Below are 21,442 nucleotides of genomic sequence, written 5' to 3'. Positions count from 1 at the left end.
GGACGCAGGGGACACTCAGGGGTGAGGCTGCTCTTGTCATTTAACTTCTTCCTATGCCTCAGTTTCCCTGCCTGTGATTATCTCTAACGTCCTTTTCACCTGGGAACTCGATCCGCCTGCTCTGCACAGCTGCACCGGCCCCGCCTCTGATCAAGGGGCCGAGGAATGGCCCGCGCTGGGGTCGTGGCAAAGGTTCAGGGGATTTGGAAGGATTAAGAGGGGATAAGGAGCAGAGGGTCGAGAGGGACTCGGGGGGTGTTGGGGGCAGGGGGATGTGGGCTCTGAGTTAAAGTCCCGCCCAGGCTGGCTAGGTGGGACCAAGGGCAGCTGGAAGCAACACCCCTCCCCACATCTCGATCACTCATAATCCCACCCCAGCAAGTCTTGGGTCCTGGGGACTAAGCGCTTCACAGTTCTGTCCGCTCGCCCAGAAGTGGCACCCTCGAAGGCGTCCAGGACTGTAAACCGTGGAGCAGGACAGGAGCCTGGCCAGGACCGCGGTTAGGCATAAGGTCACCGTCCTGCCTTCTCAGGACAGGGCTTCAGCACAGCAGTCTGCGGGCCCAGGGGCCCACTCACCTGGGACGGTGCTAAATCAGACCACTCCGGTGTGTGAGGCACTGCGGTGGTTCTGACCTCGCGCTCTGGGCACTCAAGATGAATACTGAGCCGAGTACTGCGGAGGAGAGGGCGCAGACTGAGGGGGACCAGGGTTGGTGGGAGAGAGTCGGCAGGGAACCCCTGGGGTGGAAGCCTTCCACAGAGCCAAGGAATCTCCCTCAACATCCTCCTATCTGTCTCCACCATGGTGCTTAGCCAAATGGCTTCTGTAGGAGGTCATCCAAGCCATCCCCCTGCATCTGGCCAGGACTGTCTGTCTGTCCCTGCCCTGTCCTTACTCTGAGTAAGCGCAGCGGTACTGACAGGTGGGAGTGACCGTAGGAGCTGGAGGAGGGCTCCGATCGAGGTCTGTGGGGTTGGCAGCGATGCCTGGGCTAAGAGTGTGGCCCTGGGGGACCCCATGTGAGGAGGGGAAGCATGCCCAGAACAGCGATGGGGGTGGATGGTCTCTCACTCCCTCACTAGAAACTGGAAGCCGAGTGGCTACCACAGCCTGAATCGGCCATTCCCCGGCTCCCCACCCTCGCCCTCGAGGGCGCAGAGGAGCGGCCGACCACTCCGCAGGTGTCTCTTCCGTGCCACCCCCTCCCCGGCGCCCCCTCCCACAAGAACCCAACTCCCTCCCTCCTCCCAGTCCAAGGGAGGCGAACGGAAGGGAGTTGGCCTGGGGAGGGGGGTCCCGGGGGATAGATGCGTTTGTGTGTCACGGGGGAGGGAGGAGAAAAGGGAGGGGAGAGCCCGGGAGCGAGGGAGAGAGAGCGTGCGGCGAGCGAGGAGGGCGGGCGGGAGGCGGATCCTCCTACCTGGGGCGCGCTCGCTCGCTCGCAGCTCGCTTGCCGGGGCCGCGAGTCACCTGGGGAGTCCGACAAGTGCGGACACATTGGCCGCTGCAGCGCTCGGCGAGGCGCGCACGGCCCCAGGCGGCTGCGCCCAGTGGAGGCAGTGCCCGCGCGCCCGCCGCGCTCGCGCCTCGGCCCCCGCCAGCGCTGGTGGGGCCCCGCGGTTACTCAGCCCGGCTCCGAGGTTGCGGCCCCGGGCCCAGGTCACTCCCCCAGGCGCACGCGGCGGCGGCGGCGGCGGCGGCCAGGGCTCACCATGGTGGCAGCGCGCGCCGAGTGCCCGCGCGTCGCCGGCCGCCGGAGCCGCAACGCTGGCTGAGAGCTGTCCACGGAAGCCCCCCTCTCCTGCCCGTTCCCCGCTAGGCCCACGCGTCCCTTCCGGCCGCTGCTGTCTATGGCGCAGACCCCCTCCCTGGATCATGCACAGAAACTTTCGCAAGTGGATTTTCTACGTGTTTCTCTGCTTTGGCGTTCTTTACGTGAAGCTCGGGTGAGTAGCCTCGTGGGCAGAGGCCGCTGCCCGGGATCAGAGCAGCCGGCAGGAGTCGCCTCCAGGGGACATGGGGACGGGAGGGGGACATAGGTGGATCTCTGGGATCCGGGACTGGCCTGTGTGTTGGACCCTCGTCCCGGTCCGGCAGAGACGCGGCTGAGCTCTTTGAGCCGCGGGTACTCCGCAGGGGCACGCGGCCCACGGCTGGAGGAGGGAGAGCAGGACGCGCGGGCGGTCAGGCTCGCGGGTAGCGGCGAGCGTGCCCGGCGCGTACTTTCACCTGTTTGGGCTCCAGGCCCCGGGGGTGGGACGCGCCTTCCCTCCCCCGGGCTGCGCTGGGCGCTGAGCCCGGGCCGAGCGCTCGCCGCCTGGAGGGCGCGCCGGGGCGGGGGGCGGGGGGCTTGGGGCGGCCGAGGGCCTGGGGCGGGGGCGGGGGGCGCGCACCCGGGCAGCGAACGCGCAGGCCTGGGCACTCGCCATGGCCCTTCGTCTCTATCCATCACCCGGACGTGTTGAAATTATCTTGACAACTCGTCCGGCTGGCTCGGGATGGGCCGCGCGGCCGGCCGGGCTGCTTCGGGCTCCGTCCGGGCCCCGCGCCCCCGCCCGCCCGGGGCCCTCGGCCCGGCCCCCTCTCGCCGCGCTCCCCCTTTGCGCGGCCCGGCGGGCGGGCGGGCGCCCGGCGGGCCGCGCTCGCTGCTCGCTGCTGTAGCTGCTCCGAGTCGTATTTCCACATTCCTGAACCCAGCCGAGTCCTTACCTGTTGAGCTGCGATCTCCTTTAGACGGAATCTGTCTCGGCCTCGCTCGAAGTGGGATGGGGGGGAGCAGTGTGACCGTGGGGGGGTTTGGTGCACCCCGCCCGGGGCGCCCTCGGCTCTGGGGCTCCGATGCACCCTGCGCGCCTGCTATGAACTGCCAGCGGCGGGAAGGCAGGCGGGTCCCGGCCTGGGAGCAACGCCGGCGAACAGCCCCGAGGGCTGGCCGCACCAGTGCCGCTGGAGACGGGCCTCCCAGGCTGAGAGGTAGAAGCCAACCTGAGAATAATTTCATCCATCGCCACTCCACCCATCGCCTCCTCCGCCATTTTACAGATGGAGAAACTGAGGCCCAGGGCAGTCAGGGACTGAGGCCAGTGGCCTCAGAGACAGGGCTGGAAGCTCCCTGTCCTAGCCTCAACTCTGCAGGCCTGGGCGGGCGTGTCTGTGGCTGCTGGTGGCTCTGTTTATTGTGGGTCTGTGTGTAGGCTGTGTCCCTGGGTGTTTGTTTATGGGAGGTGAGGGTGCAGTGCGTTGAGTCGGCTGGGGGGGGGTGGGGTTGGGGAAGGAGGCACTGTTTTCCAGACTCTCCAGTAGCCCCTGCGGGTACTCTGCCTGGGCTCCCTAAAGCAGTAGGCAACACCTAATGAGGTTTGCTCTCTGCTGACTGGGCCTTGCTGTCTTCTGGCAGCCCTGGAGGTAAGTGCTTTTACTCTTTCCATTTTAAGTATTAGGAAAGATGGAGCAAAGATGTGGACAAGTCAGTTGTCCACAAGAGTAAGTGGCAGAGCTGAGACTTCCACCACGGACCCCTCTTCCTGTGGGAAGTGCTCTATGAATCAGCTCCTGCCTCCCCAGCCCCAAGTAGCAGAAGGAGCTGAAGGCTGGGGCCCAGCCCGGACTCCAAAGGCTGGGACCAGGGCTCGAGGTCCAGGTGACCACAGGCAGGTTCCCCCTCTCCACCCCTTCCTGAGCCTCCCATTCTCCTCTGCAAATGTGACCGCAGCTCTGGCCACCCTAAACAGGAGGGTGGCCAGTGTCTGAGTAGAGAGGAGCCCAGTGGGTGCGACTCAGCCTGTGCCCCTGGGCACCTGTGCCAGCCTCTCTGGGAGTGTGTGAGACAGCCTGACAGTGGCCCTGGCTCTATCTCTGTCCCCACCAAGGAGCCCTGAGGGGGGAGTCCTCTCCCTGTCCTGCCTCCTAAAACACATACTCTCCCATGCCTAGGAGGAGAGAAGACGTGATCTCCAAACCCCCCTGTGGAACCACATCCCGGAAAGCCAGAGAGCCGTTCTGATCTGCTAAGAGGAGGGGAGAGGAGGGAGGGGCTCAGCCCCTGCCAGGACCACATTGCTGGTTCCCGTTTGGCAGTGAAGGGGCCTGCTTTCTTTGCAAGTCATCTTGGCTGCACAAGGTAGGGAGGAGGGGCAGAGGAGCCCAAACGTGACTCAAGAGGTTAAGTGACCTAGAAGCCCAGTGCATCAAGGACAAGTTTTGGGGGGTCCAGCCTCCCCTGGCTCCTCACTGGGTGGCCTTGGGGGAGCTCTATAACCTCCCAGCCCACCTTCCCTCATCTGGAAAATGGGGTAATTACACTTCCTTCACTGGGTACTGGGCAGGTTGTTAGTTCGGGGCCTTTGCTCTGGGGGTGGAGGCTGTCCCAGTAAAGTTAAGTCTCTCTGTTGTTAATGATATCACAGCGACTGCAGGCACCTGGGGACTCCTCCAGACAGTGTACCACGAACCCCAGGAGCTGGGATTTGGGGGACATAAAAGTTCAAAGCAAATATCTGAGATATATGTGTTGGGGGAATATTCTGTGATCACAGCCCTCCCCCCCCAGTCCACACCCACACCCCTCTGTTTATGAACATAGGGAGGTGCTCCCCCCTCCTCACCTCTGCACATGCAGCCACCACACATGCACGTGCCCCTCAGCCCGGGCGCCAGTGCAGATGTGCAGCCCAGGGGTGAGCTCCTGGGTGGGCAGGAACGGAGAACTCAGCCCTTGAAATCCTTTGGCGGATGCGGGCTTCAAGAGTGGATGCGCCTCTGATTTGGGGCAATTTCAAAACAAATGGCTGTGAGGAGTCACAGTTCCTCGCTTTGGAACTGAGCAGCCTCCAAGCCGCAGCCCTGGAGGAGGCCAAGCCAGGGCTGGGAGGAGCCATCTGGAGTCTGAGCACCCTCTGCCCAGTGGAACTGGGGTCATAAAGCCCCAGGACCAGCCTTGCTCCATGCCTGCCTCCTGCTCTTGGGGCCAGGAAAGGCAGAAGGGCCCATAGGGGCCTAAGAGGCCCCCTCCTCCTGGCCACTGGGGAGAAGTCTTCACGTCAGGTCTAGAAGCCTGGAAATCTACTCTCTCTGGGACCACTGGCCGTACTGCACAGACCTCTTTTCTTGTATCATCTACTCTATTTGTGCCTTAACTCCTGACTAAGGGTCTGTCTACACTGCACCCGAGGGACATTCATGTGCAGCCAGGCTCGGCAGACAGTAAGAGGTGGGACTCAAAATCTGTGTTTTGGGCCTAAAAAAGTCACTGGAAGGAGGCTTGTTTGGAGAAAGTGTGTTCTTGTGGATCCACTCCTCCCCACATCTATCCCAAACAATCCCTCAAAGGAGAGCAAAAGAAGTGAAGGGGAAGCCAGAGTTGGGGGCCTCTGTGCCCTTGTTGGAGGTGCCTTCCCACTGTCAGCCTCTCCGAAGAGACTCAGAGGCAGGACCCTGCAGAGACACCAGTGGTCTTGTGCACAGGTGAGCCGTACCTTGCTGGGTCTGGTTGGTTATGGCAGTGAGTGCATGTGACACACAGCCAGTCTCACCCAGGGGCGCGCGCAGAGGCGCAGAAAACACATTGCATTTGTGCGCACACACCTGACCCCTCACAGACGCGCCCACGCTCCCACAGGCACACACAGGCACATGCAGGCACGCGCATGCACACGGGAGCACACATGGGGAGCATATTCCCCAGGAGCAGTGCACGCCCCCGTGCGGTTCCTCCGCAGTGCCTCCCCCAAGGTGCACCCTCCGAAGCAGGCCAGATCGGTGTGGCTCGCTGAAGTTGGTTGGGGTGGGGGCTGTTGTCTCAGCCAAGGCAGTTTGGGCAAGCCCTGGAGGCGGCTCCCGCCGCCGCACGCTTCGGTCAGCCTCCCCTTTAAAAAACCCGCCCGCGGAGGAGGCGGATGTAGGGGTGGCCCGTCCAATGGCAGCTGCGCGCCTCAGGAGACTTGAAGACGTGAGCCAGAGTGAGCGACAGAGCCGGTTCCGACCGACCGACGGACGAGGGGCCAGACGGCGGCCGAGGCGCACCAGCTACCCACTGCCCACTCTCCCGCCCGGCACTCCAGTCCCAGCGCCCACCGCAGCCCCAGCCCCAGCCCCATCCCCAGCGAGATGCACGGCCTTGGTTGTTGGGCACGGGTGACCACCGCGCCGGAGCCCGCGCGTCCGGGTCCCTAGCGCCTCGTGCCGCCGCCCTACCTTGGGGAGGGACACGGAGACCCCAGCCTCAGCTGGCCCAGGTGCTCTGCCCAAGGGGCCTGCCCAGCCCCGCTAGGAGCGTCGGCCCACCATGCTCCTGCTGTCACCGCGCAGCGCGCTCCTCTCCATCTATTGCCCGCAGATCTTTCTCATCCTGTCCAGCGGCAGCTACCTGTGAGTGCCGCGGACCACACGCGTGGGGGGCGGGCGGTGGGGGGCACCCTCCCCGGCCTCCAGCTCTGGAACTGGGCGAGCAGGGAACGCGGGGTAGTGAGATCCCTGGGCGGGGCGCTGGGTGTCCGGCGGGCACGGGAGAGGGGGTACTTTGGGTCTCCTCGCCGGCCTAAGCGGCCACTGTTGAGGAATTAGGGGATTGGCCGAGGCAGTGAGAAGTTCTGGCTTTGAGCTCAGAAAAAGGGTGTCCCGCTAGAGGCCTGACAGTCCCCATAGACCTGGCTGTGCGCACCGAGCGCGAGGGCCCGAGGGCGCGCGGGCAGCGCGGAGATTCCCTGCGCGTTCCAGCCGAGTCCTAGACCCACGGGATCCCCCTCCCTGTATAAATAAACGCGGCCCGCATTCGAGAGAGCTAAACGCGCACGCCGGCTCTCCCGCGTACACACTGGCACACACGTGCCCGCTGCCTTCCACCAGTCAGAGCCCCAGCTGCCTTCCGAGGTTGCTGCGGCTTTGCGCGCCTTCCCGCCGAGCTGAGCGGCCTGCCTCTCGCCCCGGCAGGCTCCTCACCTGGGGCGAGGGGGGCGCACAAGCTCGCGCGGGCGGCCGGCCGAGGTGCGCCCAGGTGTCCCAGCTAAGGCAGCGCGAGGAGCGCGGGCGCGCGTGTGCGTCGGCTCGGGCCGTGCCCGGGGGGCTCGGGGAAGCTCCGGGCAGGGCCCCACCGGGCCCAGAGAGCCGAGGGGCGCGTCGGCGCAGCGGTGGCTTCGCCCGATTCCTAATGGGACTCATATGCTCTGGCCTCCGATTTAAAAAGAAGTTTGATTTATGGAACCGCCGTTTGGGGGAATTTAAGCTGGATGCTACTGATTAAACCTCAGAACCAGTTCTTCCTCCCCTTCTCTCCCCTCCCCCTCCCCTTCCTTTACACGCGGGCCACGTCCGGGGTCGCCTAACGCGGCCAGAGGGGGCAGCCGCTGCCTTCCCGCTCCCTGTGCCATCCCCTCCCCCCTGCGCGGCCGCAGTCCTAATAAATCGTCGCGCCCCCACCCCCTTTTAATAGAGACGCAGCCAATTTCTCCTCCAGCTCCTAGGAAATTACTATCCTACCAGTTTTCCTTCTATAAATAGTCGCGCATCTTGAAACAAAAGTTCGCAACCGCAGCCAGATGCTGCGAGGCCCGCGGTTTCCCGGGCTGTGGGACATAATTACAAGGTCCGGGCGCAGAGAGCGCTCCAGGCCCGGCGGGCAGCCCCGGCTGGCTGCGGAGGCATCGCCTGGGGTAGGGGCGGGGGGCAGGCCGCCGGGGCAGGGCGCGGAGCCGGGCGGGGACCGCCTGATCATTGGGGACGCAGGCTAGGAAAGTGCCAGGCCAGAGTCCTGCTTCTGGCGTCCCTCCTGGAGGGAAACGGCTCAACCCAGGAGGTCTTGAGACCTCAAACTGGTTCTCAGAGGTCGGAGGCTGAGGTCGGGAAGCCTCCCCCTCCCCAGAATCCCCAGGTTCTCAACCTGAATCTTTGCTAGAGAATCAGCAGCTCCTCTGCTTAAGAAACCACTCTGGGAGCCAGCTGGCTGAGGTTTGGCATTCATGGTGTGTGTGTGTGTGTGGGGGGGTGGTCCAAGGGTGGGAAACCAGGAGTTCTCCTGGGGTGGTTGGAGCAAGAATCACAGAGGAGGTGGGCACCGGGCTCAGGAGCCGCTGAGAGGGGATACCAGGGCAGCAGTGAGGGGCTCTGGGGCAGGTGGCGGGCAATATACCTCCAAGGGCCCCCAAGTTTTCCTTAGGGGTTGGCACCCCAAATTCAGGCCTGCAGGGACTACCATCTGAGCCCACATAAGCTCACTCCTCCAGTGTGCGCCGCCAGCTTTGTTGGCAGAAATTCTCCAAAGGCAATCGCTTTCCCAAACGTTGCTGGGCCAGTGTGGGGGTCTGGAGTGGGTGGTGGAGGGGGAAGACAGACTCTGCCCCCTGCCTTGCCTTCAGCAACCCCTGCCCCAGTGCCAGTCCAGCCTGACCTTCAGCCCCAGGGGAGGAAAGTGCTGATTCCAGCTTTTCCTGAGCAGAAACGAACTCTGATGTTCTGAGAGTGAGCAAGGGAGGCCCCCAGACTCTCTGGGGTTTCCCTGCTTGCTGGTGGGCACGGGGCTAACAAAGTGTGTAAGATGCCACGGGTGGGAGCAGGGCCCCAGCGATGCCGGTGAAAGGGAGCGTGGTAAGAAGATCCTACTGAGGCCTGAGTGCAGGTGAGGCAGCCAGTGCAGTGTGCTTTGCTCACTGTTGGGGATCCCCGGTAAGCACCCCCTAGGAAGGCAATAATGCTCCAGAGGGTGGGCCCTGTGGAATCTGAGGATGCTGGGGCAGGAGGGGCCCTGGGCGGAGGCTTCTTTCTGCTCCAGAGAACTTTCCAGAAGGCATCCATTGCTGGGATCACAAACACGGGCGGACAATTGATCCTGCCCCTTTCATCTGGGCTGCTCTCCCAGCTCCCTGTCCTGGGCTGTGGTCCGTGCACAGCGAATCCCAGATGCATGCCTGGGCCCCTGCCACTGATCGGGTCGGACGGGTGTGCTGGCCTGGAAGAGCCCTGAGCTCCTGCCGGACTCTGAGCTTGGCCCGGCAGGCCATTTGGGGCAGCTCTGGCCAGTGCTGCTCTGTTGTCAGAGCAGGAGATCTTAGGGCCAGTGGGGGTCAGCCAGGGCTGAAGGGAGGGCAGGTGGGGGACCGCAGGCCAGGAAGAGGGCCTGTGGTGTGGGGTCAGCTGGTATGGGGGCCTGGCGGAGGTCTTGTGCCAGGACAAGCCCGACCTACTGTCCTGGGCAGGTCCCTTCCGGTCCTGGCCCCCCTCTCCCAGATGTGGGGGTTGGCTGCAATGATCCCCCCAGATCTTCCGGTACGAGTTTCTCATGGTGACCGCCCGCTCTGGGGAGCTGAGTGAGTCATGGTGACGGGGCAGTTACTCACCGACCACCTGGCTGTGGTGGGTGAGGGGCGCTCACCACTGCCTTGCCAAGGCTGGGCCTCTTCCCGGCTCTGCCGCTGTGGCTTTATTGGTGGTGCCAACCGCAGTCCCAGAAGCCCTGTGGGCATGACCTTGGTGGGGGGGTGCTGAATCAGGCCCACTCCCATGGCATCACAGCCCGTGTGGGTGCAGAAGGGGGCCACTGGCTCAGGCGTGGACAGGTCACCCTTGGGAGGAGCAGTTCCCAGCCTAGGAGACTGTGACTGCCCAAGTGTGGGAGAAATTCTGCTGTGTGGTCTCGGAAAGGTCCCTGGGCCTCTCTGGGCCTCTGTCTCCTCTTTGGTCACTTGGGGATGAAGAGCCTTCCACCGCGGGCTCAGGTCAGGCCCACACACCGTTGGGATTCAAAGGCACGTGTGGCTCTGTAGAGTGGTGTGCACACGGGTGGTCAGAGCTGGGGAACCTGGCAAAATCTCAACCCCTCAAGGGACCCCTAGCTCAAGATGTACGGACAGAGCTGCGCTAATCACAGCGGCCTCCAAGGAATCGTTGCTCTGTGAGTGAGACTCGTCAACCGCTGGTTAGAGGGGGAAAGGCTGTATTTTGGATATGATTCTCTCAACCCTCTGTGTGTGGGGCAGGCGGGCTGGGGTGGGGATGGGAAGGTGGGGCCCCGCATCCTTCCTCCTAGGGTTGCAGTAGACTCTGCAGTGATATAGATATATACATTTTTTATTTTATATTTTATTGAAGTGTAGTTGCTTTACAATGTTAGTTTCAGGCCCATGGCAAAGCAGTTCGGTTATATGTGTGTGTATATATATATATGTATATATATGTGTATATATATGCACACATGTTTTCAGATTCTTTTCCATTGTAGCTTATTACAAGAAATTGAACCTCGTTCTCTGTCTGCAGCTATACACTGAGGCCCGCAGGAGGAGGACCGGTTTCCCAACCAGGTTTCCCCTCCGTCCTTGTGAGGCCAAGCGAGGGGACTGATGGTGACCCAGATCCTAGGCTCATGTCCCTGTCCTCCTTTTACTGCCTGGGTGCGTCCTGTAACCTCGGCTGTGTCCTCTGTAGGGTGGGTGCCATGGGAACATGCGCCTTCTGGGCGGCGGGGGTGTGAGAATTCAACAAGTAGGCGCTGAGGTGGGCCCAGCGGGTGCTTCACATACAGGAAGCTGCTCAGAAGGTGGGGTCACTGTCAGCTATTAGGAACAGGGAGGCTGGCCACCAGTGATGGAGGGAGGTCCTGTGGCTGTGCTTTTTCAGGAGAGAATGATGAACTCTCTAGGGTATCTTGAAGGGCTTCCTGGAGGAGGTGACACCTAAACAGGGTTTTGAAGGATGGGTAGGAGATGCCCAGACTCAACAGGGGCTTGAGAGAGAGACTCACCGAAGAAGGAACAATACTCACCATCAAACACATTCACCCAGGGAGATTCACAGCATCTTGCTGAGGCAGGCAGACAGGAATGCTGGGGTCCAGTGGAGAGGCCATCTCCTCAGGTCACCCAGAGCCCAGGGTAGCAGATCTCCTGGCTCTGGGACCACCTCCACTGCCTGTGGTGGCCTGATAGGGAGAGGCACCCCGGGGCCCTGGGGCCTCAGGGCCGGTACAGGCAGCTGCTGGAGGGGCTCTGGACAGGGGAGGTCACCACGAAGGGAGGTGAGTTTTGAGGCCCTGGCTGCACATTATTTCCTTTGGCTTCTCTGGCGGACACTGTGGATACAGGCCTAGAAGGTCACTCTCCCTGCCTCTCCCCCACCCCACTGTGTCCCCCAGAACTCTGTGCCAGCCTAGGGGGTCAGGGGGCCAGGGTTGCTCAGCCTGCGGGAAGCCCAGACCCCTGCTGGGGATCTGGACCAATGCTGTCATCCGACTACCCTGGGTAGACCCTGAGGGTAGAGGCAGGAGAGGGGATGAGGTGGGATGGAGGTCTTGACTGGGGAGACGCAGACCCTCTGTCAGCTCAGGGCTGGGGGTACCCAGAACCCGGCCCCTCTGTGCAGCCTGCGGCCAATCCTCTAACCTCTTGGGGCTTCTCTCCTCCTGGGGCAGATGGAGGGGCTTCAGCTGGCTCCTCTGAAACCTCCATTTTGTGTGGCCCGGGGTCCGGCTCAGATAGGGCTCACCCCCCTCCCCCAGCAAGGGGACAGGAGGCCGGGCGCCCTCCCTTGTCAGATGAAACCCCGGCCCAGGGCTCCCTGAGCCTGATGAAAGGGTCATTGTGTGGCTCGGGCCGCCCGCTGGCCAAGGACAAAACCACCATTTGTCCTCCTTCTCTGGCTCGGGGCTGGGGCCTCCCCTCTGGCTGGTCGGCGGGGTGGGGGTGGGCACAGGTGCGCTCCCTCATCCCTTTCTCCATCTTCCCTGTCTCCATCACAGAGCTGTTCCACTGGCCTAGGCCCCCTCCCCATCCTGCCTCCCACCCAGGGCATCCTGTCCCTCTGAGTAGGGAGCCCGAGGCCTGGGCCAGCCCTGCTGTTGGCAGGGAGGCAGTGAGCTCTCCGGCCCTGGAGGCATACAAGCAGATGCAGGGGTGAAGGCCAGAGATGATGGGGAAAAGCCTCACCTAGAAGGAAGCCAGCACTCGTGGTCCTCGGTGCAAGGCAGCCATGTGGTATGGTTGGCCTGCTCCATGGATGAGGATGCTGAGGTCCCGAGCAGGTCATCCCACAGCCTCAGCAGCTGAGCACAGAGCAGGGCTTGGAACCCTGCCCACTGATGCCTCTCCTAGCCTCAGGCTGGAGCAGGTGGCCTCTGAGGCACTGGGGATGCCAGAAGGGCTGTCTGTAAATGGAAGACACTGAAATTCTGCAGCCTCCAAGTAGTCACTCCTTCCGTAGACTCTAAAACCTGCCAGCTGCCCGGAGAGGGACCCAGGATGGAGGGGGACACCACCCTGCCTAGCAAGCAGCTCCCTGGCATCAGCTGTGGTCTGGATGAGCCCAAGTCATGAGCCCCTGGCAATCCCTTCCCAGTAACCCCTATGGGCCTCCATCGCTTTCCCGAACCAGCCGCATGGCCATCCCTGCTACCAACGCTTCTCCACGTGCCTCCCAGACCAGAGGTATTCCTTGTGCAGGAAAGTCCTGCTGCTGGGCCCAGCTGGAGCTGTGAAGCAGCCAGGCCCCTGGAGGGCAGGAGCCTCGGGAAAGGGTGGCCGGTGTCTGGGCTCACCCTCTGGGTGGCATGCGGCTTGCTGCCAGGGTGCTGAGGGGTCCGGCCCTCACTGTCCCAAGTCACAAGACAGGTGAGACCCTTTCAGATGGTAATTCTTCCAGAAAGTACCGCCTGCCCCTGGGATCCTGACTGGGGACTTTGCCTTCCGCATCTGTGGGACCAGGTCCTCCTGGAAAGGGTTTCTCTTGCGGGGTGGTTACGTGCCTACATCCGGGGTCAGCTTTGCATCTCCTTCCCCCTGGGCTGCCAGCAAAGAGGAGCTAAGCAAAGGCCACCCACCTGGGAGGTGGGGGAGCAAGAAGCATGAGGGCCAGGGCACCGGATAACTCCCCAGGGCACGCTCAAGGGGGCTGAGCCCAGACCCGGACCTGGGTCTGCCTGACTCTTCCATCCCCGCTGCCTCTCAGGCCGTCCTGCTGACGCCCATTCCTCCCTCCAGCCAACTCCAACACCCTTGAATCCGCTGCCTGTAACCTCACAGGGATGGAGAAACCAGCTAACCCAGCTGGTTAGGGTTGTGTTGACCAGGAGTCATGAGGCTCCAAGTAAGGGCTTTCTCAAACTCAGGGGCTGCCTCCACATTTAGATTTGGGGTCAGAGAGGCAAATTTCCCAGTGGGTGTGGGGCATACCAAGAGGCCCTCAGACTCCTGCCACGGGTCCCTTCCTGCCCTGGGCCCTGACCTGTCTCCTCTGAGACCAGCTTGAGCAGAGAGGAGGCGGCCCCAGCTGGGCAGACTGTGACCTCTGTCAGGTCAGCATGAGTATGGTGCCATATGCCATGGATTTGAGGCAACCTTGTGAGCAATCCTCCCCTTCTCTGGACCTCAGTTTCTCCATCTGGGTGATGGGCCTAGAGGCTCAGGGGCCCTCCTTCTCTCCCCTGCGCTGTCCGCAGCGGCCTGAGCTTGCATCCCCTGCAGCCCTTGTGCGAGGTGAACAAGGCCAGTTGTGTGCGCAGGTGTAATTGGTAAACTTTCCTTTCTCATTCTTATGCAAAGCCCTGTGGTACCTATGGCAGGAACCCTAATCCATCTGCAGTGAAGGTGGACCAGGGAAGTCCTCCCTCAGAAGATGACCTCTGACCTGGGTCCTAAAGAATGTGCTGGAGGGAAGGCATTCCTGGCAGAGGGATGACGGGGAGGATGGAGGGGGGGCTGGGGGAACTGGGAGTGGGTAGAGCTGGTTAGAGTTGGGCGGGGCGGTGGGAGGTGAGGTCGGAGTGGTGGTGGGGGCAGCTGCCCCAGGTCTGGGGAGCCCTGGGGGTGGGTTGAGCAGGGCAGGGATGAGCAGCTCCATCCAGAGCTAAGGAAAGACCCTGGGTGCAGGGAGGACAATGGGATGAGGGGAGGAGGCTGGTCCTGCCGGCCTCAGATGGAGGGGTTGCAGAGGGGAGGGGACGGACTTTCCAAGGCAGGATCTGCAAGACTGATGGGAGGCAGAGTGTGGGAGGGGAGCCCTGTCAGCACCCAAGCTCCAAGAGGCCAGGCCTGTGGTTGTGAGATTGACCGCTGCCCCCCTGCACTCCTCCAGCCCCGGCATCCAGCATAGCCCTCCGCTCTCAGCTGCTTCCCAGCAAAGCATGTCGGATGGTCAGACGGCTGCTCGTGTGTCTGGGGCCCAGTGAGGCCCACTGACTTGTCCAGGGCCCACCGCCCAGTGGTGGCAGAGGCCGCCAGGCCCCAGGTGTGTTGGTGCAGGTGGGCACAGGGGGTGGTCTCGGGGGCTGGATGACTGCCAGGCTCTCCTGGCTCCCTAGTCTTTCCAGGGTGACTGGCCGGGAGTGCTGGGAGTTTCCAGGTGCTTCTGACACGCCCCCTCCAGAAGCAACTAGATCTGTCACCCGTCTTCCCGGGCCAGTCCTGTGTCCTCCGTGCCTCAGATTGGGCCCTGCAGTGGGCTGAAGTGCTGGCTTGGCCGCCCCCATGGACCACGCCCCTGGCACTTCCCTGACAGGGCTGTCACCCTTCATGGTGGCCCTGCCCCAGGGTGGAGCATGGTGTGTAGCATGCCCAGGGTCCCAGGGTGAGCCTGCTGAGCCTCAGGTCCATGAAATAGGCTAGGATGCCAGGCGGCCGAGTGTGCATGGGGAGCCCTGGGCTGGCTGGTGCAGCCTGGTGTCGTGGTGCACTGGACAGGGAATTGGCAGCCTTGGACTCTGGTCACTCACCCTGTTCCCACTAGTTCAGAGCACACAGGGCAGGGGGAACCCCAGGGACACCGGCCTGGACGTGCTACATCAGGGCTGTGTTGGACAGTGTCTGGGGAGGGGTGCTTGGCTCAGGGCTGAGCGCTGCCCAGGGCCTCCCACCTGTTCTCTGTCTCAGACCCCGCCTGGCTGGCTGTGCGGTTAGGCAGGACCTCACTCCAGGCCGCAGCTCGGGGGACTATGTAGGGGCTGGTCACCTGCCTCCCCAAGCCAGCCCAGCTCCTTTATTTCCTGCAGCAAGGCAGGCTATGAGTCTGATGACGCCATTGCTTGGGGAAGTCCCCCTCGATGTCTAGCTTCCATCCCGAGAAGTGGGCTGTGGAGGGGAGGCTCTAGCTGGCCCCCGGGCCACCGCAGGTTGCTTTCCCAGCCCATCCCAGAGACCAAGGGATTGCAGTCAAGTCTGAGTGTGAGCCTAGAGCTGCCCCTGGCCTGCCTTCTGTGGTGGAGACTCCTGCAGGGAGGAAGAGGGGGAGGTGGGAGGACGGCAGTGGGCAGTGGAAGAGTGAGGAAACTGACCAGCCTGGGGCAGAGCCGGAAGTGGGAGAAAGGCCTCAGAGCCCGGGCCTGCTCTTGGCTCTGGCAGCGCGTCCCTGCCAGGTGGCTGTCTGGCTGTGGACAAGGCACTGCTCCTGTCTAACGGGGCGGGCTGGCCTCGGAAAGCAAGGATGGTGCTCAGGCCTGGGCCACCTTGGGCAAGCCCTGGGGACCCCTGCGCCCAGGGGGGTATTCTGAAGATACTGGCCCCAGGAAGCACTCACCTTGGATGGGTCATCACAGCCAGGCTAACGGGGCTGGGTGGGGTGGGGTGGGGGGATGGAGTGGGTTGCTCCCGGGGAGAGTGAACACCCTGTCCTGCAAGGCATCCAAGCTGAGGCAGTTGGTTTGGGAAGCCGTGGTGGCCCAGGAATTCTTGGAGGGAGCAGCCCAGAGCAATGGGACGCTTAAAAAGGAGGTGGGTGGTGAGGGCACTGCGCCCAGGGGATCTGGCCCAGGGGGGTCCCCCGCTTCGGTGAGAGCAGAGGGTGGGGCCGCAGAACTGGGGAGAGCCTGCGTGGGGCTGGGCTCTGCTCCAGCTCACACTTCGCTCTGAGGTGCTGAGTGGCGGAGGCAGGCCCCTGTCCTCGTCTGTTCCTGAAGAGGGACCCTCCAGCATGTACGCCTGAGGCTCAGTGCTGGGGCCAGGAGCTTGGCCCTGCAGTCTCCACAGAGCTGGTGGCTCAGTGTCCACTGTCCACAGGGGCTTGGCCCCATGCCTCACACATGTCCAGAGTGGCCAGGAAGGCCGAGGCACTGGCAAAGCCACTAGGCGCCCGGACTCCCAGCCTGGCCACGGGCCAGCAGGGCCTGCCAGCTTCCTCCCACCTGCTCCGCCCGCCTGTCTGTCCATCCGTCTGTCCTGAGGTTTCAGACTGGCATCCTGGTCATCCAAGCCTGTAAGATGCCCCCATATTCCAACAGATCTGGGGCTTTGGGGTGGAGGCCAAGGCCGGGGCTGGGGGTCTGCTCCTTGCTTGGACCTCAGCTCACCACGTGGCTGTAGGTGCCATGGCCCCTCTGGGCATTGGTGTCCCCACCTGTACTGTGGGGAGTGAGGAGAAAACTCAGGGGTGAGGTCTAGGGAAGGTCAGGGTGCAGCAGAAGATGCAAAAGTGTGGTCGTGGCCTGGCCAGACAGGTGTTGCTCAGTCTCAGCCCCTAAAAGCCGCCTCAGAAGCCCGGCATAGACGTGACCATGCTGAGTGGGAGGAGGGGAAAAAAGAGGAGAGACCTGGGTGGGCTTCTTGGAGGAGGAGACACCAAGCTGGGCCTTGAATCTTGCCTGGCTCCTGGGGGTGGGGCAGTGCGCCCCTGGAGGGGGAATTGCTGGTCCAGTGTGGCCAGAACCCAGGAGTAAGATGATGGACCCTAAATGCCCAGCAGAGGTCTGGAAGTTTCTGAGGGTCAGAGGTCAATGTCCTGAGGTTTGAGGGTCACAATGACTGGGTGAGTTTCCAATTTCACAGATTTGGCAGAGGTGGGGGCTGGATGGATCCCCCGGCCCCCTGTGCTCCCTCAGCCATGAGCTCCCTGCACCAGTGCTCATCCACCTTGCGTGGCCTCAGCCCTGCCCAAACCCCCTGCCCACCACCTGCTTTCTCCCAGGCTGCCCGGTTTCTCTTCAGGGTGGGGTCCTGGGATGCCAGGCCAGGAATGCCAGCTATGTGGGGAGGGCGGGCGGGCGGGTGGACAGCCGCCCGCCCCGGGCCCAGGGAGCAGGCTGACTCTCCGCTCTCTTCCTGGGAACACTGCGGGGCCAGCAGAGCAGAGCAGTGGCCTGGAAAGATTGCAGCGGGCGGGACCACAGTGCGGGGAGCCAGCCCGCAGGAGCCGCCACCCCAGCAGGGCGCACCTGATAGATGGGCAAACTGAGGCTCCTGAAGCCAGTGGGAGTCAACGGCTGAGCAGAACCCGAACACAGGACCCCAAACCCAGAGACCCTCTTTAGGATACAGCTCCAGGTACCTAGATTGTCTCCTCCGCCCCTCGCTGTGGAGGTGGGAACCTGAGGCCCTGGCGGGGCAGGAGGGCCTGCGAGGTGGCCTCATTTCCCAGCTGGGCCCCTTCCTGCCTCCAGGCCTTTCTCCAGGCCACTTGGGACACCCTCCTCCCTGCCTACTGCCATGAAGCTCCCTTCTGGATCTCTGCTCAAGGCCTCAGTTTCCTCATCTGTAAAGGGGGCTGGAAAGGCCCATCCTGAAGAGGCCCCGTGGAGATGAGGTGGGACAGGGTCGGGGATGCGGCTAGGAAGGGTGGTCTTTTTGGCTTGTTGTCCCCCTCAAGTGCGGGCCCTGTGACTGGGCAGGGGAGGGACAGTTCAGACGGCCAGGGCAGTCTGCGATCAGGCTTGCCCTCTGCACACTCTCCCCACCCCGTTGTCCCATGAGGTTCAGGTACCTCCTGGCCATTTGCCAACCAAGGGCTGATTGTGTCCTATTTTCAGATGAGAAAACTGAGTCTCAGAACAGCCTTGGAGTGGCCTTCCTGAGTCTGGGGATGTCCCCAAGCTGCACACTCCCCGCCCCCAGGCTGGCCTGGAACCCCAGCAGGGGAAGAAGATGAGCAGATTCAAGAAAGCAGAGCAGGGACAGGTGGCCTGTGTGCCAGGAGGCCCTACGTCGGCTGCATCAGCCCTTCTGTTCCATTCTGTCCTGATCTGTCTGACAGGAGGGGGCTGTGGGGACCCAAGCCCTGGCACTGCGATCGCCCCAGGGGTCTGCAGTGGCCCCAGACCTGGAGGACGTTCTTAGCCCCATCTGACAAGCAGGAGCACTGGGGCCGCCATTAACCCCTGCCCCTACCCTGCCCCACGGGACCCTGCGGGGCTTCAGAGCCGAAGAGCCTCCTCTGGCCCGTCTGTGGCTGGAAAGTTCTGGGCCAACTCCTGCCCACCAGAGGGAGAGGCTGGCAGGGACAGAGCCTTGGGTGGGCGTAGGGGCCAGGTGCTGCCTCCCAGGTATTTGTCGAGTTACTTCCTGGACAAGTGGACCCAGGCTTGCCTCCCTGGCTGATCACAGATAATTAGAACATTCTTCAAATATTTTGCCCGAGGATGCCCGAGAAGGAAGAACTGCGAAGTGCCCGGGGCCAGGAGCGTGGGCTGGAGGAGCTCTGGGCAGCTGGGCAGCCGGGGCCAAGCCAGGGATGGCGGCCTGGAGGGAGGCTGGAGATCTGGCCCAGTTCAGCCACCTGTCCCCACCTCCCAGGGAGCTGGGGCTGGGGTGGGAGGCTATGTCCAAGGTTGGCTCAGGGCCCTCTGGCTACTGGGCAATGTTGGGGACCCCGACTCTGGGGAGCCTACGGCTGGTGGTGGTAGACAGACCCGGACCCAGATGGCATCAGGAAAAGCCTGAGGGGGCCAAGCACAGAGTCCCGGCTCCCTGGGGGGCCAGTGGGTGGGAAGGCCTCCCTGAGGAGGGTCTCTGCCCTGGGGAGGGAGACCAGCAGGCCTGGGAGGAGGACCTGGAGAGAACACAGAGTGAGTGATGTAGGGAGTGTCAGAGTGAGTAATAAGGGGCGTGCCTGGGGCCAGCCTCATGACTGACACCAACCCAGGACCAATGAGGAGCAGCCTGGCAGGCCTGACTCAGGCGGCGAGGCCACACCCTGCTGGTGTTGGGGCGGGGCCAAGGGGCAGGCTGGGGGTGGGGGTGGCCCCAGAGGCAGGGGTCGGGGTGGGCTGCCTCTGGGGAAGTCCTCTCTCATCACTGCTCACCTTCCCAAGAGTGGTGCAAGCTTCTGCCCCAGGAGGAAGGCAGGGGTCAGATGTCCCCCAGTGACCCTCTCCTGGCTCCTGCGGCTCTGGGAGGGGTCTGGGGTGTTGAGGCCCAGCAGGCTGGGTCACAAGGCCTGGGTTCCGGAAAGTACTTGGATCCTAGTCTCCCCCATGGAGTGCTGCCCTGGTCCTAGCCTCGGGAACGTTTCCAGGATTCTGCGGTTGGTTAGGGGCAGGGGCTGCTCCAGCCCAGCACTGGGAGTGGGGTGGGCTGCATGAGAGCTGGTGCTCGGTCCAGTGAGAGGGAGCTCTGGGCCAGGCTGGGGAGCAAGGCTGTGGTCCCTGCCAGGGTGGGCCGTTCGCCCTCTGCTGGGCATCTCTGTCCCCGGCTGTGGTTTGTGGGGTGGATTGCTGGGGAATTCGTAGGAGAGAGGACATGCTGAGGTGGAGGTGCTGGCTCCCGCGGCCGCATCCGTGGCTATACTTGAAGGCTCCGTGGACAGATCAGATGGCCCGAGGCTTCCTCCGGGTCTAAGAGGCTGTTCCGCCACGTGGACCTGGGCTGGCAATGACGCCATTTCTCTCTGGCGTTCTAAGCAGAAAGACACAGTTTGTCTTGTCACTGGTGGTGCCTGTGGATCAAAACCCTCTCGAGGGTACTTTGGGTGGCTACACCCCCATAATCCCAGCCCCTTGCCTGCCTCCTGGGACCTGAAGTGCTAGGCTCTCGTAAGAAGCTGGCATTTTCTCAGCAATATTACAGTGTGAATGAAAGCTGATTTTTATTGACCTGTACCAGTCTAAGAGCAAATGGGGTGCACGTGTGGCCCCAGCCCCACAGAGGATGTCCTGCATGAGCTGGGGTCACCGCCCCTGGGAGGCCCCAGCAGTTGTGTCGAAGCCATGTCTCCATGCGTCCCACTGGCTCACCTGTCCATCTGTCACTTGTCTGGCTGTTCCATGGTGACCACTGAGGGTCAGCCGGGCCAGGCCAGGGCACTGACCAGTCTGGGTCCAGGAGGTGCGGGTCCTGGTCTCTGCTCCCTCCCTCCATGAGCTGCTTGGCAGGTAGCTGGACCTTTTGGACCTTTTCAGTTCTTATTCTAAGGAATAACAACAATAAGAATAATTATTGTTGTAACATCTGCCTTCCCACTGACGGGACCCCTGAGCCCAGGATCTAGCATACAGTAGGTGCTCACTCCGCCTTGAGTTTAACAGCATGAGGGATTTAGGTTAGATTCCTAGCTGTAGGGGCAGGTTTTGGCGGGGGGTTAGCTCCTGAACAAAGCAGGGTGTCCCACGCAGAGACAGAGGAGGACAGGATGGCTCTAATCCTGAGCATAGTTCCTCCAACTGACTGTCTCAGGTCCTCAGGGTCCCTGACTCTCGGGTGCCCCAAAAGTTCCCCACGGGTGCTGGGAGGGGGAGGCTGCCCCAGGAGCCCCCAGCCTGGGTCTCAGTAGGAGTGGGGCTTGGCCTAGACAGGAGTCCAAGCTAGAGTGGCCACAGGCCAGAGCTCTGACCCCTCCCAGGCTCAGGCCCAACTGGGAGGAGGCCACCTGATGGGGCCTGGCCCCACCGGGGGGCCCAGCTCTTCTGGACAGAGGACAGCGAGCAGGTGGGCAGTTTTGCCCACTGGCTCAAGTGCTGGGCTGGGGGCAGGCTAAGACCAGGATGGCACTGCCTGGCACAGTGCCACCCATGAAGGGCTCCCTCCACCCCCACAGTCCTCAGGGTCTCCTGTGCGCACCCCCCTCACTGCCTGGGAGCTGCCGAGGCAGCCTGTCTCTGCCATATGGCATTCCCAGAGGACCAAGGTGTGGTCCTCTGGCTGGGCTGCCAACATCTGTGGACAGAGTCCAGCTAGGGCTGGAGGGCGGCAGACAGGCAGGGGACAGCTCTCAGCAGATCCAGGCTGTGCTCTGGCCCAGCCCAGTTCTGCCTGCAGGGGGCGCCCCCCTTCCCCCGCCTTCCGCAGCCACAGCGGACCCCACCCACCCATGCTGCAGAAGGGGTCAGCACCCCTCGAGGCCGGGCACACAAAGCACACAGGAGTGATTTTTAGTGTTCACGTTGCATTTCTTCAGTGTGCTTTCTTTATTTTACTTTTTGTACGGAAGCTTGGAGTTTTCGTTCTTGCCTTGTCCTGCCAGCCCTGTAAAGTTCTGTATTGAAACAGTTTACATTTTGTCGAGGAATAACTTGCATCACGCGCAGGAATCTCAAGTGGGCCCTGACGCATGTTTACATACGTGGGCACCCATGTCACGACTACCCAGCTAGGGAGAGGGAACATTCTGGCACCCAGCAGGCTCCCTGGTGCCCTCTCTCCATCAGTGCCTCCCACCCAAGGGTAACTCCATTCTGGTTTTTATCTAGCTGAGTTCTGCTTGATCTGGAGCTTCTTCTACGTGGTAACATCCATGTTTTCCTGTCTTTTGCTCAACACAGGG

At 62.5% G+C, this 21,442-nt stretch overlaps 1 protein-coding gene across 4 annotated transcripts in view; it reads left to right on the top strand.

Moving 5' to 3' along the window:
* The first annotated feature begins 1,825 nt into the window (after positions 1-1,825).
* Positions 1,826-21,442, top strand: part of WNT7B (Wnt family member 7B) — a 52,276-nt gene continuing 32,659 nt past the window's right edge. For 2 of the 4 annotated variants that reach the window (XM_032492445.1, XM_032492447.1), the window contains exon 1: positions 1,826-1,950. In XM_032492445.1, coding sequence (XP_032348336.1) covers positions 1,855-1,950 — 96 coding nt within the window. In that variant the 5' untranslated portion in view covers positions 1,826-1,854. Of the gene's footprint in view, positions 1,951-6,004; positions 6,371-8,517; positions 8,613-21,442 lie in introns of those variants that run through there. The other 2 variants (XM_032492446.1, XM_032492448.1) reach the window with 2 other exon arrangements.

Source organism: Camelus ferus, chromosome 12, assembly GCF_009834535.1.
Source record: "Camelus ferus isolate YT-003-E chromosome 12, BCGSAC_Cfer_1.0, whole genome shotgun sequence".
NCBI classification, from domain to species: Eukaryota; Metazoa; Chordata; class Mammalia; order Artiodactyla; family Camelidae; genus Camelus; species Camelus ferus.
Note: the sequence above shows the minus strand (reverse complement) of the source record. Positions and strands in the feature narration are given on the sequence as shown.